This window comes from Pimephales promelas, chromosome 10 (genome assembly GCF_988280905.1).
Source record: "Pimephales promelas chromosome 10, fPimPro1.hap1.1, whole genome shotgun sequence".
NCBI classification, from domain to species: domain Eukaryota; kingdom Metazoa; phylum Chordata; class Actinopteri; order Cypriniformes; family Leuciscidae; genus Pimephales; species Pimephales promelas.
In genome coordinates, this window is record NC_142778.1 from 23,527,501 (window position 1) to 23,547,860 (window position 20,360).

At 36.3% G+C, this 20,360-nt stretch overlaps 1 protein-coding gene across 3 annotated transcripts in view; it reads left to right on the top strand.

Annotated features, from left to right (window-relative positions):
- Positions 1-14,676, top strand: part of cacna2d1 (calcium voltage-gated channel auxiliary subunit alpha2delta 1) — a 119,437-nt gene extending 104,761 nt beyond the window's left edge. For 2 of the 3 annotated variants that reach the window (XM_039650403.2, XM_089116336.1), the window contains exons 27-38: positions 630-733; positions 1,271-1,357; positions 2,625-2,692; positions 2,880-2,918; positions 3,020-3,091; positions 3,210-3,362; positions 3,531-3,583; positions 3,693-3,748; positions 5,539-5,665; positions 8,461-8,573; positions 8,767-8,849; positions 11,096-14,676. In XM_039650403.2, coding sequence (XP_039506337.2) covers positions 630-733; positions 1,271-1,357; positions 2,625-2,692; positions 2,880-2,918; positions 3,020-3,091; positions 3,210-3,362; positions 3,531-3,583; positions 3,693-3,748; positions 5,539-5,665; positions 8,461-8,573; positions 8,767-8,849; positions 11,096-11,212 — 1,072 coding nt within the window. In that variant the 3' untranslated portion in view covers positions 11,213-14,676. Of the gene's footprint in view, positions 1-629; positions 734-1,270; positions 1,358-2,624; positions 2,693-2,879; positions 2,919-3,019; positions 3,092-3,209; positions 3,363-3,530; positions 3,584-3,692; positions 3,749-5,538; positions 5,666-8,460; positions 8,574-8,766; positions 8,850-8,982; positions 9,072-11,095 lie in introns of all 3 variants that reach the window. The other variant, XM_089116335.1, reaches the window with a different exon arrangement.
- The last annotated feature ends 5,684 nt before the right edge of the window (positions 14,677-20,360 follow it).

Sequence of the window (20,360 nt, forward strand, 5' to 3'; positions counted from 1 at the left end):
ATTAAAAAAATAAATAAATAATGCCCTTCTAATGCACATTAGTTATTCCTAATGCACGTTAGTTCATTCCTAATACATGTTAGTTATAATTCGTTATATTGAATTTATTTATTTTACATGGGAATTGAAACAAACACATTCAGGTCAACTTTTAAAAATATTTTTAATCTTTTATTGTTCATGATTTTATTACACCGACTATAAGGATAATAACAGAATGCCTTTTATTAAAAACCATTAAATCCACTACAAGTGATTCACTTTATCATACGTCAGCATCCACCTTTTTAGTACCCTTAAATGTCGGTTAGATGACGTTATCGGATCCTAACCCTACCCCAGACCTAAACCTACCCCTAAACCCACCCCGTCACCTAACCGACATTAAAGGTAAAGCGTCAGTTGTATGACGGCACAGGATCGTCATGTAACCGACGTTTAAGGGTACCCTAAAAAGGCGGATGTTGACGTATGGTCAAAAGACGTCCCAAGACGTCAGTTATATGACTTCTTGGGATGAGACTGTGTTATACATATTGCTATTGTTCATTATTGAAATGATTGATTCTGCATTTTGTTTGAAATGTTTCTGAATTTGGGTCTTCCTCTTGCCTTCGTCTCTTTTTCAGTGCTGGGGAAGAATGGGGTGAAAACTCTGAGACCTATGACTCAAGTTTTTACAAAAGGAATCTGGACAATGACATCTACATCTTCACTGCCCCATACATCAACAGTAAGAAACACACACACACTTACAGCACACGTCCACTCTATAACTTTTGGAGAGATGCATGCTCTCTTTGGCACTCTGCTTTACTAAGACAGCTGTTGATCTACTCGAAATGCGCACCTACAGATCTCTTGCCAAGGTCGAGTAAGTTTATATTACTGGGGGATTACCATTCAATGAGACTACCTCACATTCACGCACGTGTGGTCTGCAGGACTAATACACACACGGCCAAGAAGCACCCATGCGCCAAGAAACAACCCCAGGGGAACGCCTGGTCCTTGTGTTTATGGGAGGTTTTACCATTTAAGCTAATGGTGAAAGCAGACTGAACCCCTTACAGTTCTCTCTCAAACATTTTGGGTATCAGTTGTTGCATGTGTACCTTGGCAGGTGTTACCAGATGAATTGCATCAACAGCATTTAGATACTAAAACATTGCTTGTTCGGATTAGTTAAATGAAGCAGAGAGTCAGTCCAACCTTTTAAGTAAATGCAATTTATTGTTCTACATTTGTGTCATCTTTTCCCTTGAAAAAGAGAGCAGAGAGTCTGGTTATGAGTCTGGTATCCTTGTCAGTAAAGCAGTGGACTTGGACATTAATGGAGCAAAACTCAAACCTGCTGGTGAGCTCTTAAAATTCAGTTGCACTACTGGTCAGAAGTTTGCAGTCAGTATGATTGATTAATGAATGAATGAATACTTTTATTCAACAAGGATGTGTTAAAATGGTCAAACGTGAATTATTTCTATTTCAAATAGATGCTGTTGTTTTGACCTTTTTTATTCATCAAAGAATCCTGATTTTTTTTTTCAGTTTTCACCAAAATATTTAGCAGCACAACAGTTTTCAACATTTATAATAATAAGAAGAAATGTTTCTTTAGCAGCAAATCAGCATATTAGAAAGATTACTGAAGACTGGTGTAATGATGCTGACAATTCACATGAATTAATTGCATTTTGACATTTAACTAAATAGAAAAGACTTATTTAAATTCTAATAATATCTCACAATATTACTATTTTACTGTATTTTTTTTTACCAAATAAATGCAGCCTTGGTAAGCATAAATCAATTTAATATACAGTAATGTGAATAAGTTTGGACACCCATGTTAAAGTTGCCTAAAAAGAGGAATGAAAAAAATAATCTTTTGGAAATTTATCTTAATGCCTTTATTGGAAAAATGAGGAAAAATCCAACCTTTAAGGACGCCAAATTTCTTTGTGTATGAATAATGTATCATAAATATGTGTTCTTCTTTAAATTGTCTGAATTAAAGAACACTAATTTATTTATAATACATTATTTATTCACAAAGAAAATTTGTGTCCTTTAAAGGTTGGATTTTTCCTCATTTTTTTTTTTTTTAAATTAAGGCATTAAGATCAATTTCCAAAAGATTATGTTTTTTATTCCTCTTTTTAGGCAACTTTAGCATGGGTGTCCTAACTTATTCACATTACTGTATGTATACTTGAAATATATATATTCAGGCCCTGAACCTTTGAACACTAGTGCGATTTGTTTTTTTTTTTTTTTTGAAATAAAAAGTGTCAAATCTAACAACATTTTGTTTTAATAGATCTGTTTATACTGAATTATCAATGATTTCCACCAATAGTAAAAAGGTTTGTCATAAAAACAGTAAAGTCACCAGTATGTGGTTTTTAACCAAAATTTGGTAGTTCTTACAAAAATAATTTTGTTTGTGTTTTTATGATTCGTCACTAATGACTAGCAAATGCTGTGACTAATTAATTAATCTCAGAGCTTTGTGCTGGCCCTGACATAGCTCCTTCTCATCATCTACATTTTATCTTCTTCTTTTTTTTTTGCCCTTGCATGAATACGATTTCATCACAGATGTGTTTTATGTTATCATACAGTGGTGGGAGTCAAACTCAATGTGTCGGCCTGGATGAACAGCTTCATAAACGCTACCACCAAGAAAAATGTAAGCAGAAATTACCCCGTTTCCTTATCGGCACATGTGGAAGCTGTTTAGTCACAAACGCAGCCTCTCTAGATGGGCCAATATTGCTGTCTGAGAGCGGAGATGAATTGACTCGCTCCAATAGTCGTTGTTAAAGGCTTGTTTCATGAATTCTCAGTTCTCTCCTCACATAATTTCCTCTCCGCAGTGCAAGGATGAGATCTGCGGGTGCCTCAGGAATGATAAGGTAGGGTGCTGACTGCTTCATGCTGCTCTGACCTCTGTAGTCACTTATCTGAAGCTGCTTTCACTCTCGCTTTCTGATGAATGGCTGTTTTTACTCCTCAGCAAGTGGACTGTGTGATTCTGGATGATGGCGGCTTTCTGCTCATGTCCAATCAGGATGATTATATCACGCAGGTAGAATATATTTACAAGGCTAATTGAGTCTTTTTGCTATTTTAATGCCAGCTCCAGGAATACTGTATGTTAACAGTCACATAAAGAGTCTTTTTCATATATTCACTCTGATTTACAGATTGGTCAGTTCTTTGGTGAAGTGGACCCTGTTTTGATGATCACTCTGGTCAACTCTTCGCTGTTCTCTTTTAATAAAACCTACGACTACCAGTCCGTCTGTGACCCAGAGAGAGAAACTAAAGCTGCTGCAGGACCCCGTTCTATATACGTGGTAAAGAAGTTTATATTGGCAATTTCTTTAGAAAACAATCATGTGCTGTAGGGACTTCTGAAAGTCAAAAGTTTTGATTGTTTTTACAGTATAACCTTTATTTAACCAGGAAATAAGTGTGTCTGTATTAACTGTTGTAATCTATATTTGTGTGTATGCTTTTGGCAGCCAACGATAGCAGACATGCTAACTGTAGGCTGGTGGGCCTCCACTGCAGTCTGGTAATAAGAAAATGACACTGCATGCTAAAAAAAAAAAAAAAAATAGACAGATGGAGGATAGAAGTGTGAGGTGGATGTTCACATTTGTTTGTCACTGTCTCCCTCTTAGGACAATTTTGCAGCAGCTTCTTCTCAGTCTGACTCTCCCAAATGTCATGGGCACAGGTATGTTCAGTGTGTGAAATTCTGGCTCATCTTTCTGCATTCGAGGAACTTTTGATATTTAAAATATATATATATATATTTACATTTATTCAGTATTTTCTAGTACAATGTATTGAAAAAGTAACTTGGGTTCAGCACAGTATATAGTGTACACACACGAATATTTAACATTTATCCAAGTAGTGTATTTATACATACAGTACACTCACCTAAAGGATTATTAGGAACACCACAGCAATACTGTGTTTGACCCCCTTTTGCCTTCAGAACTGCCTTAATTCTACGTGGCATTGATTCAACAAAGTGCTGAAAGCATTATTTAGAGATGTTGGCCCATATTGATAGGATAGCACCTTGCAGTTGATGGAGATTTGTGGGATACACATCCAGGGCACGAAGCTCCTTTTTCACCACATACCAAAGATGCTCTATTGGGTTGAGATCTAGTGACTGTTGGGTTGACTATTGCCATTTTAGTACAGTGAACTCATTGTCATGTTCAAGAAACCAATTTGAAATGATTCGAGCTTTGTGGAATGGTGCATTTTCCTGCTGGAAGTAGCCATCAGAGGATGGGTACATGGTGACAATAAAGGGAAGGACATGGTCAGAAACAATGCTCAGGTAGGCTGTGGCATTTAAATGATGTTCAATTGGCACTAAAGTGTGCCAAGAAAACACCCCCCACACCATTACACCACCAGCACCAGCCTGCACAGTGCTAACAAGGCATGATGGATCCATGTTCTCATTCTGTTTACACCAAGTTCTGACTACCATCTGAATGTCTCAACAGAAATCGAGACTCATCAGACCAGGCAACATTTTTCCAGTCTTCAACTGTCCAATTTTGGTGAGGTCTTGCAAGTTGTAGCCTATCCGCCTCAAGTTTGTGCGTGTTGTGGCTTCACAAATGCTTTGCTGCATACCTCGGTTGTAACGAGTGGTTATTTCAGTCAAAGTTGCTTTTCTATCAGCTTGAATAAGTCGGCCCACACAAGGCATTTTCGCCCACAGGACTGCCGCATACTGGATGTTTTTTTTTCCCTTTTCACACCATTCTTTGTAAACACTAGAAATGGTTGTGCGTGAAAATCCCAGTAACTGAGCAGATTGTGAAATACTCAGACCGGCCCGTCTGGCACCAACAACCATGCCACGCTCAAAATTGCCTAAATCACCTTTCTTTCCCATTCTGACATTCAGTTTGGAGTTCTGGAGATTGTCTTGACACCCCTAAATGTATTGAAGCAACTGCAATGTGATTGGTTGATTAGATAGTTGCATTAATTAGATATCGAACAGGTGTTCCTAATGATCCTTTAGGTGAGTGTATATATATCACGTAACTTGTAGTCATGTAAAATCACATTTTAAGTTTTTTTTTTTTTTTTCATGAAGCCTTACATTATCTTATTCTAAAAAAAATAAGTACTGTTTTTTTTGTTTGTTTGTTTTTTAAATTAAGTCATATGATAATAATCATTTGTTTTTTTGTTTTTTTCTAAAAACTGTCTTTTCCTGATGATGTCATTCAGGTGATGTCAATACCCTTTTGACCCCTTCTAAAGCCATTACATAAAACATTCCCATCACAAGTCAAAACGCATTGATTAAATGAACTTTGATTGTACAAATGTAAATTGAATTCATGCAATGCAATTGAGTCAAAATCTAAATTGAACAAGCGTCCAAAATGTAATTTGTGAGTGTTCCTGATATGTAGGCTGCTGATCCTCATGCATGTTTTGATACTAAAATATGCGGATGGTGCGTTTGTGTGTTTTCAGCATACTCGGAGGATGACCTCTCGGATGCGTTCTCCAAAGAGAGCTGTATCACCGAACAGACTCAGTATTTCTTTGAGAACGAGAACAAATCTTTCTCTGGAGCTATGGACTGTGGAAACTGCTCCAGGTGAGGACTGTTTTTATGTTTGTACATGCATAAATCCATCCGCATTCCCTCCATCCGTGTGAGTGTGGGAGTGCGTGTGAGTATGTGCAGATGATGTCAGCGCTCTCTTTCTGTCTCTTCCTGGATAATTGCTCATCCCGGTAAGTCATCCCTCCAAGGATCGAGCAGCTCAGCTTTCCTTTCTCTTTTCCTCTCCGTCCCCTCATTCTCCAGATCCATCCGACGTCCAGCCGGCTGTAAATCCCGCTGGCCGTGCTGTTTAATGTAACACCGCTAAGGCAGAACGTGTTGGGGTGGGTGGGGGCGCTCGGCCTGACAGAAACTCTACGCCTTTTTTACGAGCCCCACGTGTAACTCTGCGTACGATAGTTTTTCTTCCATGTTAACTACTTTAGACATGTAAAGTTTAACAAGAGCCATAAAGAGAAATCCATTTGTGAGAGCTCAGGAGCTCAAGACCTGAGCTTCGGCATATGTAATTCAATCTCGCTCAGAGAGACATCAACACCAGATCAGTCTAAAGGAACGCATGTACTGATGAGAGAACTGCTGGAATTGCCAGCATAAGGATGGCTTAAACAGAACATCAAGGAGAATACAGCAAATTATACTTTTTTTCCATTATTAAAGTAATATATCTTCAGATTTTTGCATTAGTTATCTGAGGTCTGCTTGTCCTCACTCAGCCCTACAGATTTTTTTTGGACAACTAACTCCTTTCAGAGGTTATTTAATGCCTCTGTTTTGTAACCCTAGTGTGCTGCCGTGCTGTCTACTCCCTACATAGGCTCTATTGGATCAATATTGAAATTTCAGCTTTCAGTACAGTACCATTTTCTGGTCCTGTTTTATCAATACTGAATTAACACCTTAGGCAACAAATAAACAGCTTTGACCGACTGGCGAACTACAATTCAGTAGATCTGATAATTTAATGTCAATAATTAATGATTCCTTTTTAAATAAATAAAAGGAAGTGTTTGGTTAGGTGTTGGTGTTGTGTTAGGTGTGTTGTTAGTTTAGGTGTGTGTTAGTGTTAGGTGTTGTGCTTCGACGATAATTAATCATTTCTTTTGTGAATCTACCATTCAAAAGTGGGATCAGTAACGTATTTATTTTATTTTTTTTTACAGATAAATGTAAAAAAAAAAGTTTTTCATAGAAGTCTGATCAAAAATACAGTAAAAACTGTAATATTGAGAAAATATTATTACTATTATTATTAAAATATTATAATCTTTTTTAAATCAATGTTGTTTTAAAATGCAATTTATTCCTATGATTGCAAAGATGAATTTTCCACATTATTACTCCAGTCTTCCATGTCACATGAATCATGATCCACCAGAAATTATTTCAATATGCTGATTTGCTCCTCAGGAAATATGTATTTATTACTAGCAGTGTTAAAACACAGTTGTGCTGCTTAACATTTTTTAAACCTTGTTACAATTGTCAGCATTCTTTCATGGAAAGAATTCAAAAGAACTGTATTTAATTTCTTCTTATTAATTGAAATATGTTATAACATTTTAATGCATCTTTTTAACTTTTGAATGGTAGTATTCTGGATTTGGTTTATAGATAAATTACAGAATCAAGCAATTTTGTCCAGTTTGTGTGTGTGACTTTCTTTGATGCACAAAAAATAATATCAATAATGTTTCTACTCGTTTTGTCCATATAATGAAAGTCAATATGATCCAAAACAGCATTGCACCGCACTGACTTTCATTTTGTGGACAAAAACAGTTCAAAAACTTCTTCAAGAAGAAAGAATTCTTCAAAATGTCATATTTCATTGCTTCCCAGAGGAAAATCATACACATTTGATGCAACATGAAACTGGGAAAATTATGACAGAATGTTCAATTTTGGGTGAACTACCCCTTTAAAATGCCATCTAGGTTTGTAGTACTAGGTTTTGAAACACCGCTACAGTTTCTCACAGGATGTTTTTCACGGAGACCACATAAACCCACCTGAAACACTCCTCTGTGCTCTTATAACCTCTCATGCTCTCATGAATAAAGCATTCCTCAGAGGGCAGACAGATGTGAGCCACTGAACTTTAGGACTCCATGCTTCTCTGTGATCATCAAGCTCTCCATGTGTGTGTTGGCATGTGTGTTTGTGTGAGCGTGACCCCGATGGCCGCTATGATCTGAGGCTCGTTATGCACCGCCGAGCATGCTGGGTAGCAGTAAACAGCCTGTGATTACTGAGAGAGCAGGTGATGTGTAACACAGAGCTTTAACGCACACATCCCTATATATACGTTTACATGTGCACAGGCCGGTGCAAAAACCTGTGTCACTCTGTTTTAAGGGGAGGAGGGGAGCCATAAAAGAGAACAAGAGACTGCTATAAAGAAAAGTCATGGCTAAAACTCGTTTGGTGATGACAGTACGTAACAAGCTGCCAACCGACGCAGATTTCCAATATAATACACTCATCTCTTGTTACACTTACTAAAGACTTCCACACATGTGGGGACGGTTTTGGATATGTAAGACATGTAAAATTGATTCCTGACAAAGAGCCTACGCTGACTTGTGCGTAATTTTTTGAGTGTGTGCAGTGCCTTTTATACCTACTTGCTTATGTTTACTGTTCCTTCCGGTAAATGTCATACATGGGTGGTCTCTCTTATGCAAATGTCTGGTTAGTTTAGATAAGTATAAACCATGACTTACTATATCATATAATATAGTCATACAATATAATATGTTCCTGTGAGAGCTGTGTTTGTGTCTTAATCTCTTTTTTATTTATTTGTTTGTTTGTTTTTTAAGAATGTATCTGGCGGAGAAGCTCCCTAACACGAATTTGGTGTTTTTAATCTCTGATGCAAAGAGTTCCTGTCTCTCCTGCGATCCCAAACCACTGAGACAAGCCGAACAGCCCTGTATCCTTAAATGTATGCATTGTTTCCCAATGTCTTCGTTGACAGTACACCGCTGCTCATGTATTTCAAACTTCTATTTACCCCTAAGTGAAAAGTGAAAAAGAACTTTGCCGTGAGAATATCGGGGCCTTAGGACTGAGATAATTACATTTGTTTTGAAGTTCCAGCTATTTTTCTTATAGATTTGTTTCAGCTACTGGTCCTGACCCATGTGTGCTGGCCCAGAACCCTCGGTACAGAAAAGGACCGGACGTCTGCTTCGACAACAACATAGACGTATGTTTAAACCAAAAAATTCATCTTCATCATTCGCTACTTTTTTTTCTCTCCTTTTTTAAGCTAATATTAATTTCCTTTCTGTCTGGACGTTGAATGCTCATTGGCTGCTCATCATGCCTGTCACTGCTAGGAGGAGCCTTTGTGTCGAATCAGTGGCTCCTCTTCTTTGACCTATTACCCATCCATTATTTTGCTCCTGCTTCTGCATTATGTTTGATGGTCAGTTTCATCTCGTTTTGCTGTTTCCTCATTAAAACAGTGTGGAACAAAAGAGAAAAAAAAGGGCTTTATGTTCTCCACCCCATTGTAGCATTGCTAGACTTGCGCTAATATCTGCTTATCATATAAGGGTTAAAATGCCCTATATTGTTTACTCAATGCCTCAATATGGACTTTTAGGCAGGATGCCACTGCTTTCCTCCTGCTGTGAAAGAAGGAAGTGCATTTTCAGCTAGTTCCCTGAGAGATCTTCTGTGGAATAAACATAGGAAGCTCCAGATGGGTTTCCGTCCTTTTGACAGTAGCATTGATAATACGCCCATATTTCTCTCAAACCTGGGGCATCCCAGGACTTTCATTGGCACGCCCTCCATGCACAGCATGCAAGCCTTGTTTCAGTAGACCAGCACGTAGAGTCAGTCAGAGTTGTGCATTATTTCAACAGCAGGACTTTTTGCATGCGTGCCATTGATTTGATTCATTCCCTCCTCAGTTCAGCCAAAACATGTTTTGATATTCACTTTTCATTACACAAAGACTGTGTTTTGATTGAGTTGAATGCTTGATGGTTCTAGGTTTTACTTGGTTTCAATTTCTTTCAAGCTAGGATTATTATAGTCAATTAAAACCATAAAATAATTGTTACTTGAAATAAAATAAATGGTAACTGAAATAAGTATTAAAATGTACATTTGTTTTATTTCTAAAAGTTGTTAAAGCAACATTTCTCATTTTTAACTTGATGTACTTAAATAAATAAAACTGAAATACAAATAAATAATAACTATATATATATATATATATATATATATATATATATATATATATATTAAAAACAATAATGGATACACTTTTTTTTTTAAGTTGTCTGTATTACAATGTAATTATAGATTTAAGTACCGAGTAATAATAATAAACTGCATGAACTTTATATAGGGTTAGGGTTTGGTTTGGTTTGATTTAGGATTTGTTGTAAAATAAAGTGTTACCACAATAAAAATAATAATAATAGTTCAACATGTAAAAAAAAAAAAAAAAATATATATATATATATATATATATATATATATATAATAGTATCTCGGTGGCAGTGTTTTCATCCAAAGTTGCACATTTAACTAATGCGCAAAATTGTAATATTGCAAGTTGAACTTATGATGACATAACTTATGATACTCAAATAACACTGGACCAAGCTGGTAATTTTTGGTTAGTAACTGGTTAAAAATGTTCTAGGTGGTTGATTACCTGGGTACGGAGCCCCCCTAGTCCCACTTTAGCAAAAAAAAAAATAATAATAATTGATACTATCTCGTGGCCTCAAGATACTAACTTGTGGCCTCAAGATAGTAACTCGTGGCCTCAAGATAGTAACTCGTGGCCTCAAGATAGTAACTCGTGGCCTCAAGATACTAACTCGTGGCCTAAATATATTAACTCGTGGCCTCAAGATACTATCTCGTGGCCTCAAGATGCTAACTCATGGCCTGAAGATAGTAACTCGTGGCCTCAAGATACTATCTCTATCTTGAGGCCACGAGTTACTATCTTGAGGTCGCGAGTTAGTAACTTGAGGCCACGAGTTAGTATCTTGCGGCCACGAGTTAGTATTTTGAGGCCACGAGTTACTATCTTGAGGCCACAAGATAGTTATAATTATTTTTTTTTGCCAAAGTGGGACTAGGGGGATCCGTACCTGGGCTCTCAACTGATGATATTCTTATTCTTTGTGTTGTTTTAATATTACTTTTGTCATTTATTATTAGTATTATTATTTTTATATTATTCAGATCAAATATTATTTCAGTGTTATTTCAATAACTAAAATAGTTTTTTTTAATAATATACAACAACACTGGTTAAAGTTGGTATACCACCTTGAACCAGCAACAAACCAGATGCCATGTTTTAAAACTCATTTAGAAACCCTTAACCATCTGACCTGAAATGACCCGACTATAGTATATTCTTATGTTTGTGTGACGCAATAAGTCCATAACATCTCTGTATGGATCTCCTAACAGGAGGACGCGACTGACTGTGGTGGAGGCTGCAGTTTGAGTCCGTCTCTCGGGATGATGTTGGCTCTTCAGCTCCTTCTACTCTGGCTGCTTACTGGAACAAGAACATATTTGTCCTGACCAGAGCGAATCTACAGACGAGAAAAAAAACAACTACTGACTGAACTGCTTACTATACAGACCACAAAATAACCACACTTTAACTATACAATCTAAGACTGTCCGTTAGTCAACCCAAAACAATTTGACTAACGCAGATACAGAACTAATGTAAAATTGACACGGCTCATCAACTCACTGCCAAATCTTGTCCTCTCAGACCAACTAGACAACGGAAACACGGTCAGACACGAGAGACAGATACCGTATATGCTCTTATTTTATTCTATTTTATTTTTTCTTGACCTCGCAACAGAAGCCACATTATGATCACACAAATGTTTCATGCAAAATGTTTAGTGCCACAAACAGGCTTTATTAATGTGTAAACAATGTGGTCAGAGACGGCTCCGAGCACCAGCCTGGATCTGAAGCATGATTTAATGGTACATGGAAGACTGTTCAACTCTGGAGCTCATTATGAATTCAGCTCGAAGTGAGCTTTGCACCAGTAGTAGGTCAGTGATGTCACACTCAAGCCCTTTAGGCCCATAGAGGGCTGTTTTTCTTGTTTTATGTTCTTTGATTTCTTTGCTATGTGCAGTAAGGGAAATCTCATGAAGACATTTGTTGGTCACATTTCACCCCTCCCCCCAAAAAATAAATCTACAAAATAAGTATATAAATAAACATGGTGTGTGTGTATATATATATATATATATATATATATATATATATATATATATATATACACAAATACAATTTAGCTTTACACATTTAAGTTTAATAATTAATTTATTAATTATTATTAAAATGTATTAATTTTACATTACAGTAATGAGAATAAGTAGCGAGAATTTACCGTTATGAAAATCATTTATACAAAAAAATTTCAGATTTTTTTATTTTTTATCATGGGATGGTACAGTATATGACCTGGTAATTTCTTTGCAGTTTTTGTTATTTACCCAGCATGATTTTTAATTTGTGCAAATTGTATTGTTCTTTTTCCTAGGTCGTTTGGCTTAATTCTTTTGTTGCCAATTTTCTAAGAGATCACCAGATAGCTTTATCTTTAAAGATATTTAAAAAAAAAAAAAACTGAAAGCATCTGATATAATCATTGGAGAAAAAGTGTCATGTTGAATGTCATGATTCACTACGGAAAGATTAATTGTGCGATCAAACCACACTTGAGCAGTGCATCATCTGATGCGAAATGCAGACCGCACTAAAAGACTGAACAGGCTCCAATAAGGGTACCAAAAACCTTTTTTTTGTTGTGTCAAAAGTCACACGCTCGCGTCCAAGGGTCCAGAGCATGTTGAATGTGCTTTGTTACCCTCCCCATCCTGTCTTCTGGGCCCCCCTATCAAACGATTGTGTGTTTTACTGTATGTCATCCAGATACTTCATCTGTCAGATTTTGTTCCAGCATGACAGACATGATATCACAAGCGTGTCAGATATTACATCCACATGTTGAACAACTATGCGAAAACACAGCACATGACAGGTTATAAAAATGTTAAACCCTGGTGAAATGTGCGTTTAAGATAGCTGAATGTATGTTTATTTTATTTATTTATTTAGCTTTACGATAAAAAGTCCATGTATGAGATTAGGTGATATCAATCAAAACTATTGCCAACAGGGAACATTTCCATGTGTTCCTTTTGAATGTTCTGAACGAAAAATGAAATGCTTATCCATCCTTATCCAAAGGCCAAGTATCCAGGAATAAAATGACACGCTTATCTCTTCGTTTCAGAGGTGTTTTAACATTTTTGACGTCAATTTTTAAAATATAAACATACACTCAGTGTTTGCATGAGTATGGAGCTTAAATAGATTTTTTTTTATTTATTTGTTCTAGCCTTTATGATGAGGAGGCTGTTAAAGTGACGTAATTCTACAGTGATAATATTAAGTGCAACTGAATTTAAAGGCGGAAGGTTTAATGTTGTGGTGATTTCCAAATGAGAATGAAATATTATAAAACGCACGAGATAGATCTTAATAAAGTGTGTGTTTAATTTACTGGATGTTCGCGAAATATCGCTCGCACCTGTGAGTCCACGTCAGACTTTTTCCTTTGGAATGAGATTAATTTTTCTTTCTGTCTTCACTGATGTAGCATTGAGTTACAGACCGAAATATGCAGTGCATTTATGAATCATTACAGACGTTTTGGACCCCTCGGAGGGTTTCCGTGGTCTGGATTTCTCATCTCAGGCCTGAGGTGGAGGCCATAGGATGTAACATTTAAATACCTCACCAAACGACGTTGCGAGATGTGATTTGATCCAAGAGAGCTATAGTAACTCCCCTCTTTACAAACTAAACCATGTTTAAAACGCCAGTGAAATATACACAAACCCCGCAGAGGCCGTTTGAACGCAAATTGATCCCATGCCATGGCCGATGAAGAACGTCCGAAAAAACACGAGACAGGTTAATGACATGATTATGTTAAAACTAAAAACTCAAAATCTGGCAGTGCCTACATGGTTAGTCAAGAAGAGCGAATTACTTAAAAGTAGCATTCAGCTGGGAATTTTATTGGCTTGCTGCAAAAAAAAAGTGTTTTCATATGTTCTCCATCATGGTGGAGTTCAAGAAGCTGATTTTTTAAACTTTTAATATTACAACAAAAAAAAAAAAAAGGAAAATTGCTTCACTCTTAAAAATAAAGGTTCCAAAACGTAGAACCATCATTCTTCGTTCACCAAAGAATCAGAAACAGTTTTTTTTTTTTTTTTTCTTGGAGTGAAGAACTTGAAAGTGAAAAAAATCTAAAAAACCTTTTTTCCACTATAAAGAACCTTAAATGAAATGGAAAAGGTTCCATGAATGTAAAAGGTTCTTCATGGAACCATTGATGCCAATAACCTTTATTTTTTAGACTGTTTTGTGGATGCATTATAAAAAAAGTAGTGGAAACCAGACACTCCAAAGTCCAAATTAAAATCTGTTTTAATAAAAAAAAAAATCATTCCACTTTACATAAGAGGGGATAGACAATTGAAGTGTATTCAGGTTTGCACGGTGCTCCCGCGATGCTCTTTGACATTTCGACCCTCGCATGAAATGTTAGACATAGACATGCCCCCCCTCATGTAAAGAGGAATCGGTTGTGTGTACTGTTTTCTGAATGCTCCTCTCAGCTGCTGTGCTGTCACATAGGGCTACCTTGTGTCTGTCTGTGCTACTGAACGTATTTACTGGTGTTGGTGCTCAGTGTGCCGGAAAGTTTTCTCTGAGGTTGCGCTTCTTTTCCTGAGTGTGTATGGAAGTCAGTCTTTGATTTGTGTTTTCAATGGTGTGGAAGGGCGTGGTATGTGCCTCCAAATCCCTGCCCACCTCACTTGGTTGTGCTTACAATTTCTTTTGTGGAAACTGACACGCCTGAAACAATTTTGTATACATTTGTACAATAATGTTGTTCAACAAAATAAAACAAGAATGTTTGTAAAGTTTACAAATGTGTAATTCTTGTGCAAATACAATATATTCACAATAAAAGTGTATCATTACTACCTCTGGGTTTAGTATTGTATTTTTTTTTTTTTTTTTTAGAGTATAAGGCCTTTGATGCGCAAGCTATGGATACCCCTTCTAATGCATAGACCCCTTCTGCCTAAGTTTTGTGTTAATACATCAAGTTTTCACACATGGTACTGAAATGACCCATCTATGCAAGCGTGATAAAACAAAACATACACTAGAAATATGTGTAACACATGCAATATGTTTATTGGTCACTTTGTCACACATAACACACTTATGTGAACTTCAATGAGTACATTCACAGAAAAACACCAAATGATCCTATGTGTGAGTCTATCTATCTATCTATCTATCTATCTATCTATCTATCTATCTATCTATCTATCTATCTATCTATCTATCTATCTATCTATCTATCTATCTCTATATCTATATCTATCTATCTATCTATCTATCTATCTATCTATCTCTATATCTATATCTATCTATCTATCTATCTATCTATCTATCTATCTATCTATCTATCTATCTATCTATCTATCTATCTATATATATCTATATATATATATATATATATATATTAAATATTTATTAAACTTTTTTCAGGGAATACTGCAAGGACCTACAAGTGACATCCAACAACACCCAGTTCCTGATGGACTTCAATGAGTACATTGACAGAAAAACACCAAATGATCCTATGTGTGAGTTTATCTATCCATCCGTCTGTCCGTCCGTCCGTCCGTCTATCCATCCATCTATCTATCTGTCTATCCATCCATCCGTCCGTCTGTCTGTCTGTCCCTCTGCCTGTCTATATATATATATATATATATATATAAACTTTCTATTGCAACTTTTATTTTGTTGTCCTAGCTATTAGATAAAATAGAATATGTTGACCACAAGCTAGCTAATAGTATTGGACATGTTTCTCTTTTGCACTAGTTATGGATTTCACGGTCAAGGTAACCTTAGCCTAAACGTTCAAATATTAGGCTATATCTAGATGTCTTTCACAAAATATCAAATATTTTCGGTGACAGAAAAAAAATGTATTATATAAAACTTACATGCATGCAATATACAAAACCAGACGTGTTGAATTGTGAAATGTGTGGCAGGTTAATAGTTTTCTGCAGTAAATATATTTATACTATTTATAAATATCAAAGGTTCAGATATGTGTAAAATTTTGCATGTGTGTAAAGTTGATGTACAAACGATCAACGAAAAATAAGTATAGTGATTTGTGGAAATCAAAATCAAGATATTTAATGAATACCTGGATTAATAATTGATAAAATACATTTCTTTCAAATCAGCAAAGAAACATGAATACGTGTCTTTTTAGACCCATGTTGCGCATTAGAAGGGTAGTGACACAAAAACTATCTTTATTCGAAAAGTAAGAAAGGAATTTTTTAAATAAAGATTTGTAATGATCTACCTGATGCTGAATGATGAAATTCATTTCTTGCAAAGATATGGAAAATGAAAACTGAGTCGGGTCTATTTAGACGCCATGTTGTGCATCAAAGGGTTAAGGAATGCCCACCCACCCAGGAATGTGACCTCTAGAAACAGCCATTTCCTGTTGACTCTGCCCATCTTATGAACAAACAGAGCCAGAAAATGCACCTCACCCGGCCTAAGAGGACATCCCCGCTGGCAGATGAAACAACATTTAATTGAGGGTGATGGAGCGTGGACCTTAGTCCAGATTTTGAGAGAGCAAATCTTCTGGAGCTCTTTGCTGTCTTCTTGATGGCTTTTAACAGGCTATCTATGACGACAGGCCTGCACTGTTATTTCCAACCCATTGAGCAGAGGAGGTCCAGATGCATGTGCATCTTTGTGTGTGTGCCACGCTCCAGCTTTTAAGAGAGTATCGTTTTAATTTCTTCAGTGGTGTTTGGAGAGCGGTTTACTGTGTCTGGATGTGCAGGATGCTTTTAGGGCCCGGCGGATGGGTTTTAGATGGTTATCTGGTGTGGGGTCACGGTAATCAGATATCACTTGTCGTCGACCCGAGGCGGAGTTACCATCTCAAAACAAGCAAGTCATGGACCAATAACAAACATAGTGTGATACGAGAGACACTCCATCGCTTTGCTCCCTGATAGAAATGACCTCATGACTCTATCCTCTGCAAAACCTGAGCAGAGATAATCAAAGTCTAAATAATAATAGTATTCATTACACTTCAAGGATACAGGAAGGTTGTTGAAACTCTGAGGGGTGAACACAGATCGATGCAATGTTTGGGTTATCTGTTGGGATATATAAAACTTACAAATATTTATATTTGGGGGGGAAAAAAAACAATGTTTCAGTCATTACGCAATGGTAGGATAGGCGTGATTTGTTTGTAATAGAATCATCACTCGCATGGTGGTTTCGAGTTGACTTATGCTTTCACTTTTCTAAGCATTCAAACTTGTTATGGCTGACAAATAATCCCTTAGATTTTGATTGCCAATGCATCAGAAGGATCAGATTAACATTGGACCTTTTCATGTGATCCAGTGTACTGAGGTCTTGTGTGGGCCCACAGAGGCCTCTAGGGGTCTCAACTATAGTCTCAGCACCCAATTATAGGGCTCGTGGCCTACTCGTGTACAGAGACCATCCTGGCGGTAGCTTTTCCATCATATTTTGATAAGAATTTTACATCTAGAATGTAACTATTATTTGTTGAGGGTAATATTTTGGAATTAGTGCAAAAAACAACTAATATTTGGTGTGACCACTCTTTGCTTTTAAAAAAGCTTTTTCAGATCACCCTTAATGATTGAAAGATTTCCTATCATCAAATGATTCTGAAAAAAAGTAGAAATGTTTCACAAAAATTAAACTGTTTGTAACATTGATAAGATCAGCATATTAAAAGGATTTCTGAGGATCATGTGACATTGAAGACTGAAGTGACGCTGCAAATACATACAAAAAAATATTTTAAAATCAAAAATGGAATTTTGCAATATTACACTAGTGCACACTTGTTCACTGTTTAGTTTGCAAGTAAATTGTCTCAGTTCTTTTAATTTAATCTCAGTGTAGCTATAAAGGGTTCAGTTTTCTTTATTTTAATAATGATTTTTATTAATGTTTGATGCAGGTTTAGTTGCTACCACTACCACTTATACAACTAAAGTATACGCACAGTTTCAGACTTTACTCTTTGAATGCACCCTGACCTCTGTGCACCGAAACTTAATTGGTCAGTGCTGGTTTGAGATTTGTAAGGGTGCTGTTTGTTTCTGTAAGGAGTGTGAGGGTCACGGATTAGTTCCTGTCCCTTAATGGGGCACAGATTGTGCTTAGAGAGAGTAACAAGTTCGACCAAGGACATGAGGAATGGTGTGTTCAACTCTAGGTAGGCAATTCAACACAATTATTAAACATCTTGTCTATATATTATGTTAAATAGAAACCTGCATGAAATAATTTTTGTTGGTGTTAATGGAGCAATAGCTGAAACCTGAGCAAAGGATTTCCAGTTCCCAGAATGCTTTGCATGGGACTGGATGAATGAAGTGAATTTTAAAAATTAAGAGGTGAATTATTATTATTATTATTATTATTATTAATAGAGTGCCTAAGTTACGACGTCACTCTGTAGGCCAAAATGCGGAAGTGAGTTAGCATTTTAGCACTCCTGGTTCCCTTTGCTCTAAAGTCTATGGAACTTTTGAATGGGTTTTTGCCAAATCGCCTGAAATAAGGTCTGTGAGGTCATTTTTTCATGTATGACATAGAACACAGCATTATAACCAGCTTGTGTTTTTTTAAACTTTATTGTGTCTGCTTGTGTTTAAAAAAAAAAAAAAAAAAAAAAAACTTTATATAGGCTTCAGAATGTATACATTTTGGATTAACTTGTAAAGATTATCTTGATAGACAAAACGTGTAAGGGTCACAACTCTTTGTTAAACACAGATCTTGTTTTTGCAATTTTCCAAAAGTCTATGGGGAAAATCCATAGCTTTTCAATCGAGGGAACCATAGGGAGGAAACCCATGCTCCGCTAGCTTCCGAGTTGTCCTACAAAGTGACGTCATCACTTCGGCACTCTATTCACTCCAATGGTAAAACACTTTAAGCTATATTTGCTATATAAATTATTAACTACATTGGCATCCACATTTATTCTAAGCGCAGGATTGTCTGCAGCTTTAAATGTTTGAGCTTGTTAAATCAAGATGGAATCTGAATGGCTGTCAATGTTTAATCGATTATATGTGGCGTGTACTCTGCTATTCTTTAATATTGAGAACGATTTTTAGAACTATAGGCTATATCTTTATTGTTATCTTTAATGATAGTCCTTGGTGTGTCCTTGGTGTGTAGGCTAATACATTAGCCTTTATATAGTGTTTCTTGAGTAAACATCATACTTACTTAAACAGTTCTTTATTTAGCCTTGCATAAATTGCAAACAAGCAGAGATGGTACAAACTGCGTGCTTTCTAGGCAGGTTGGAGTTGGAGTAATGAAGTTGATATAACTATAATTAGGTGGAATCGTCACAAGCTCTTTTTAATACGTTTTATTGATTAAATATTTATAAAACCCATCAGATGGAAATTAAAAAAAAAAGATGGAAAAAAGACGAGTTTTCTGAATATTATTTTACATTTTGTTAATTTATATAGCAAATGTCTTAACCTTATAAGCTATTTATCTTTATAGCTATCGTTATTGGTGTGAACGGGCCTTTAGTCTAGCATTTGTCTTAAAATAGCCTGTGCGGGAAAAAAAAACAAAAAAAAAAACTGAGCGCACATAGCTACAGTAAACGTTATAATCTGAAAGCTGATAAAAGCGAAACGACGCGGTCGTTCTGATGACGGAAAAAACATATATGTCCGACATTATGACTTCTTGGGATGAGACTGTGTTACACCTGCAAGCAATAAGCGAAAGAGTGCATGAAACTAGCTAAACGTTTTCAGTATCTTAATAGTGCAGCTTTAACTCTGGTACATATTAATGTGGTGCTTTATTAAATAATACAACATGGCCCATTCTTTGTCCTCGGGTAATTTCCATGCCTCAATGGCTAATTGTAAAGATCTGTTAAACCACTCAAATTAAACAGCCCTCTTGCACAGAGAGAAGAGAATTAGTTTTAATTTAGGTGTAATGAAATATTGATGAGTACATATTGTGTTCTATGTGCTGTGTTAAAGTGAGAGCCAGCGTTCATGACTGCCAGACCTTTCAGATCATTAGGAGCAACATGTTATTCTCATTACTGAGCTGTATGGTAATTAGTCATTAATATGTAAAGGGCCTGTAACAATCCTCTGGGGCTTTTATAATGGTAGAATGAGTAAGACAGCAAACAGAACCGGTCAAATAAACATGCTCATTTGAAGTACCAGCAGCCCCTCCTTTAGACCTGTAGATGTGCAATAAGCATAACTTCAATTGGCATTCGTGCAAGCCATGCACCCATGTGTAAAATCGATCAGATAACAGAGGCTCCGAAACCTGAAACATGATCGTCTAATCATACTTTTACCTCACCGACTGCTGCGTTTCTTTCTCTTTGACTCATTAAATTGCCAAACCCCATATAAGCCATAGGATGGATTTGTAGCCATTGCATCTACATTACAAATCTCAAAGTTCTCCTTTATTAGTCTTCTTG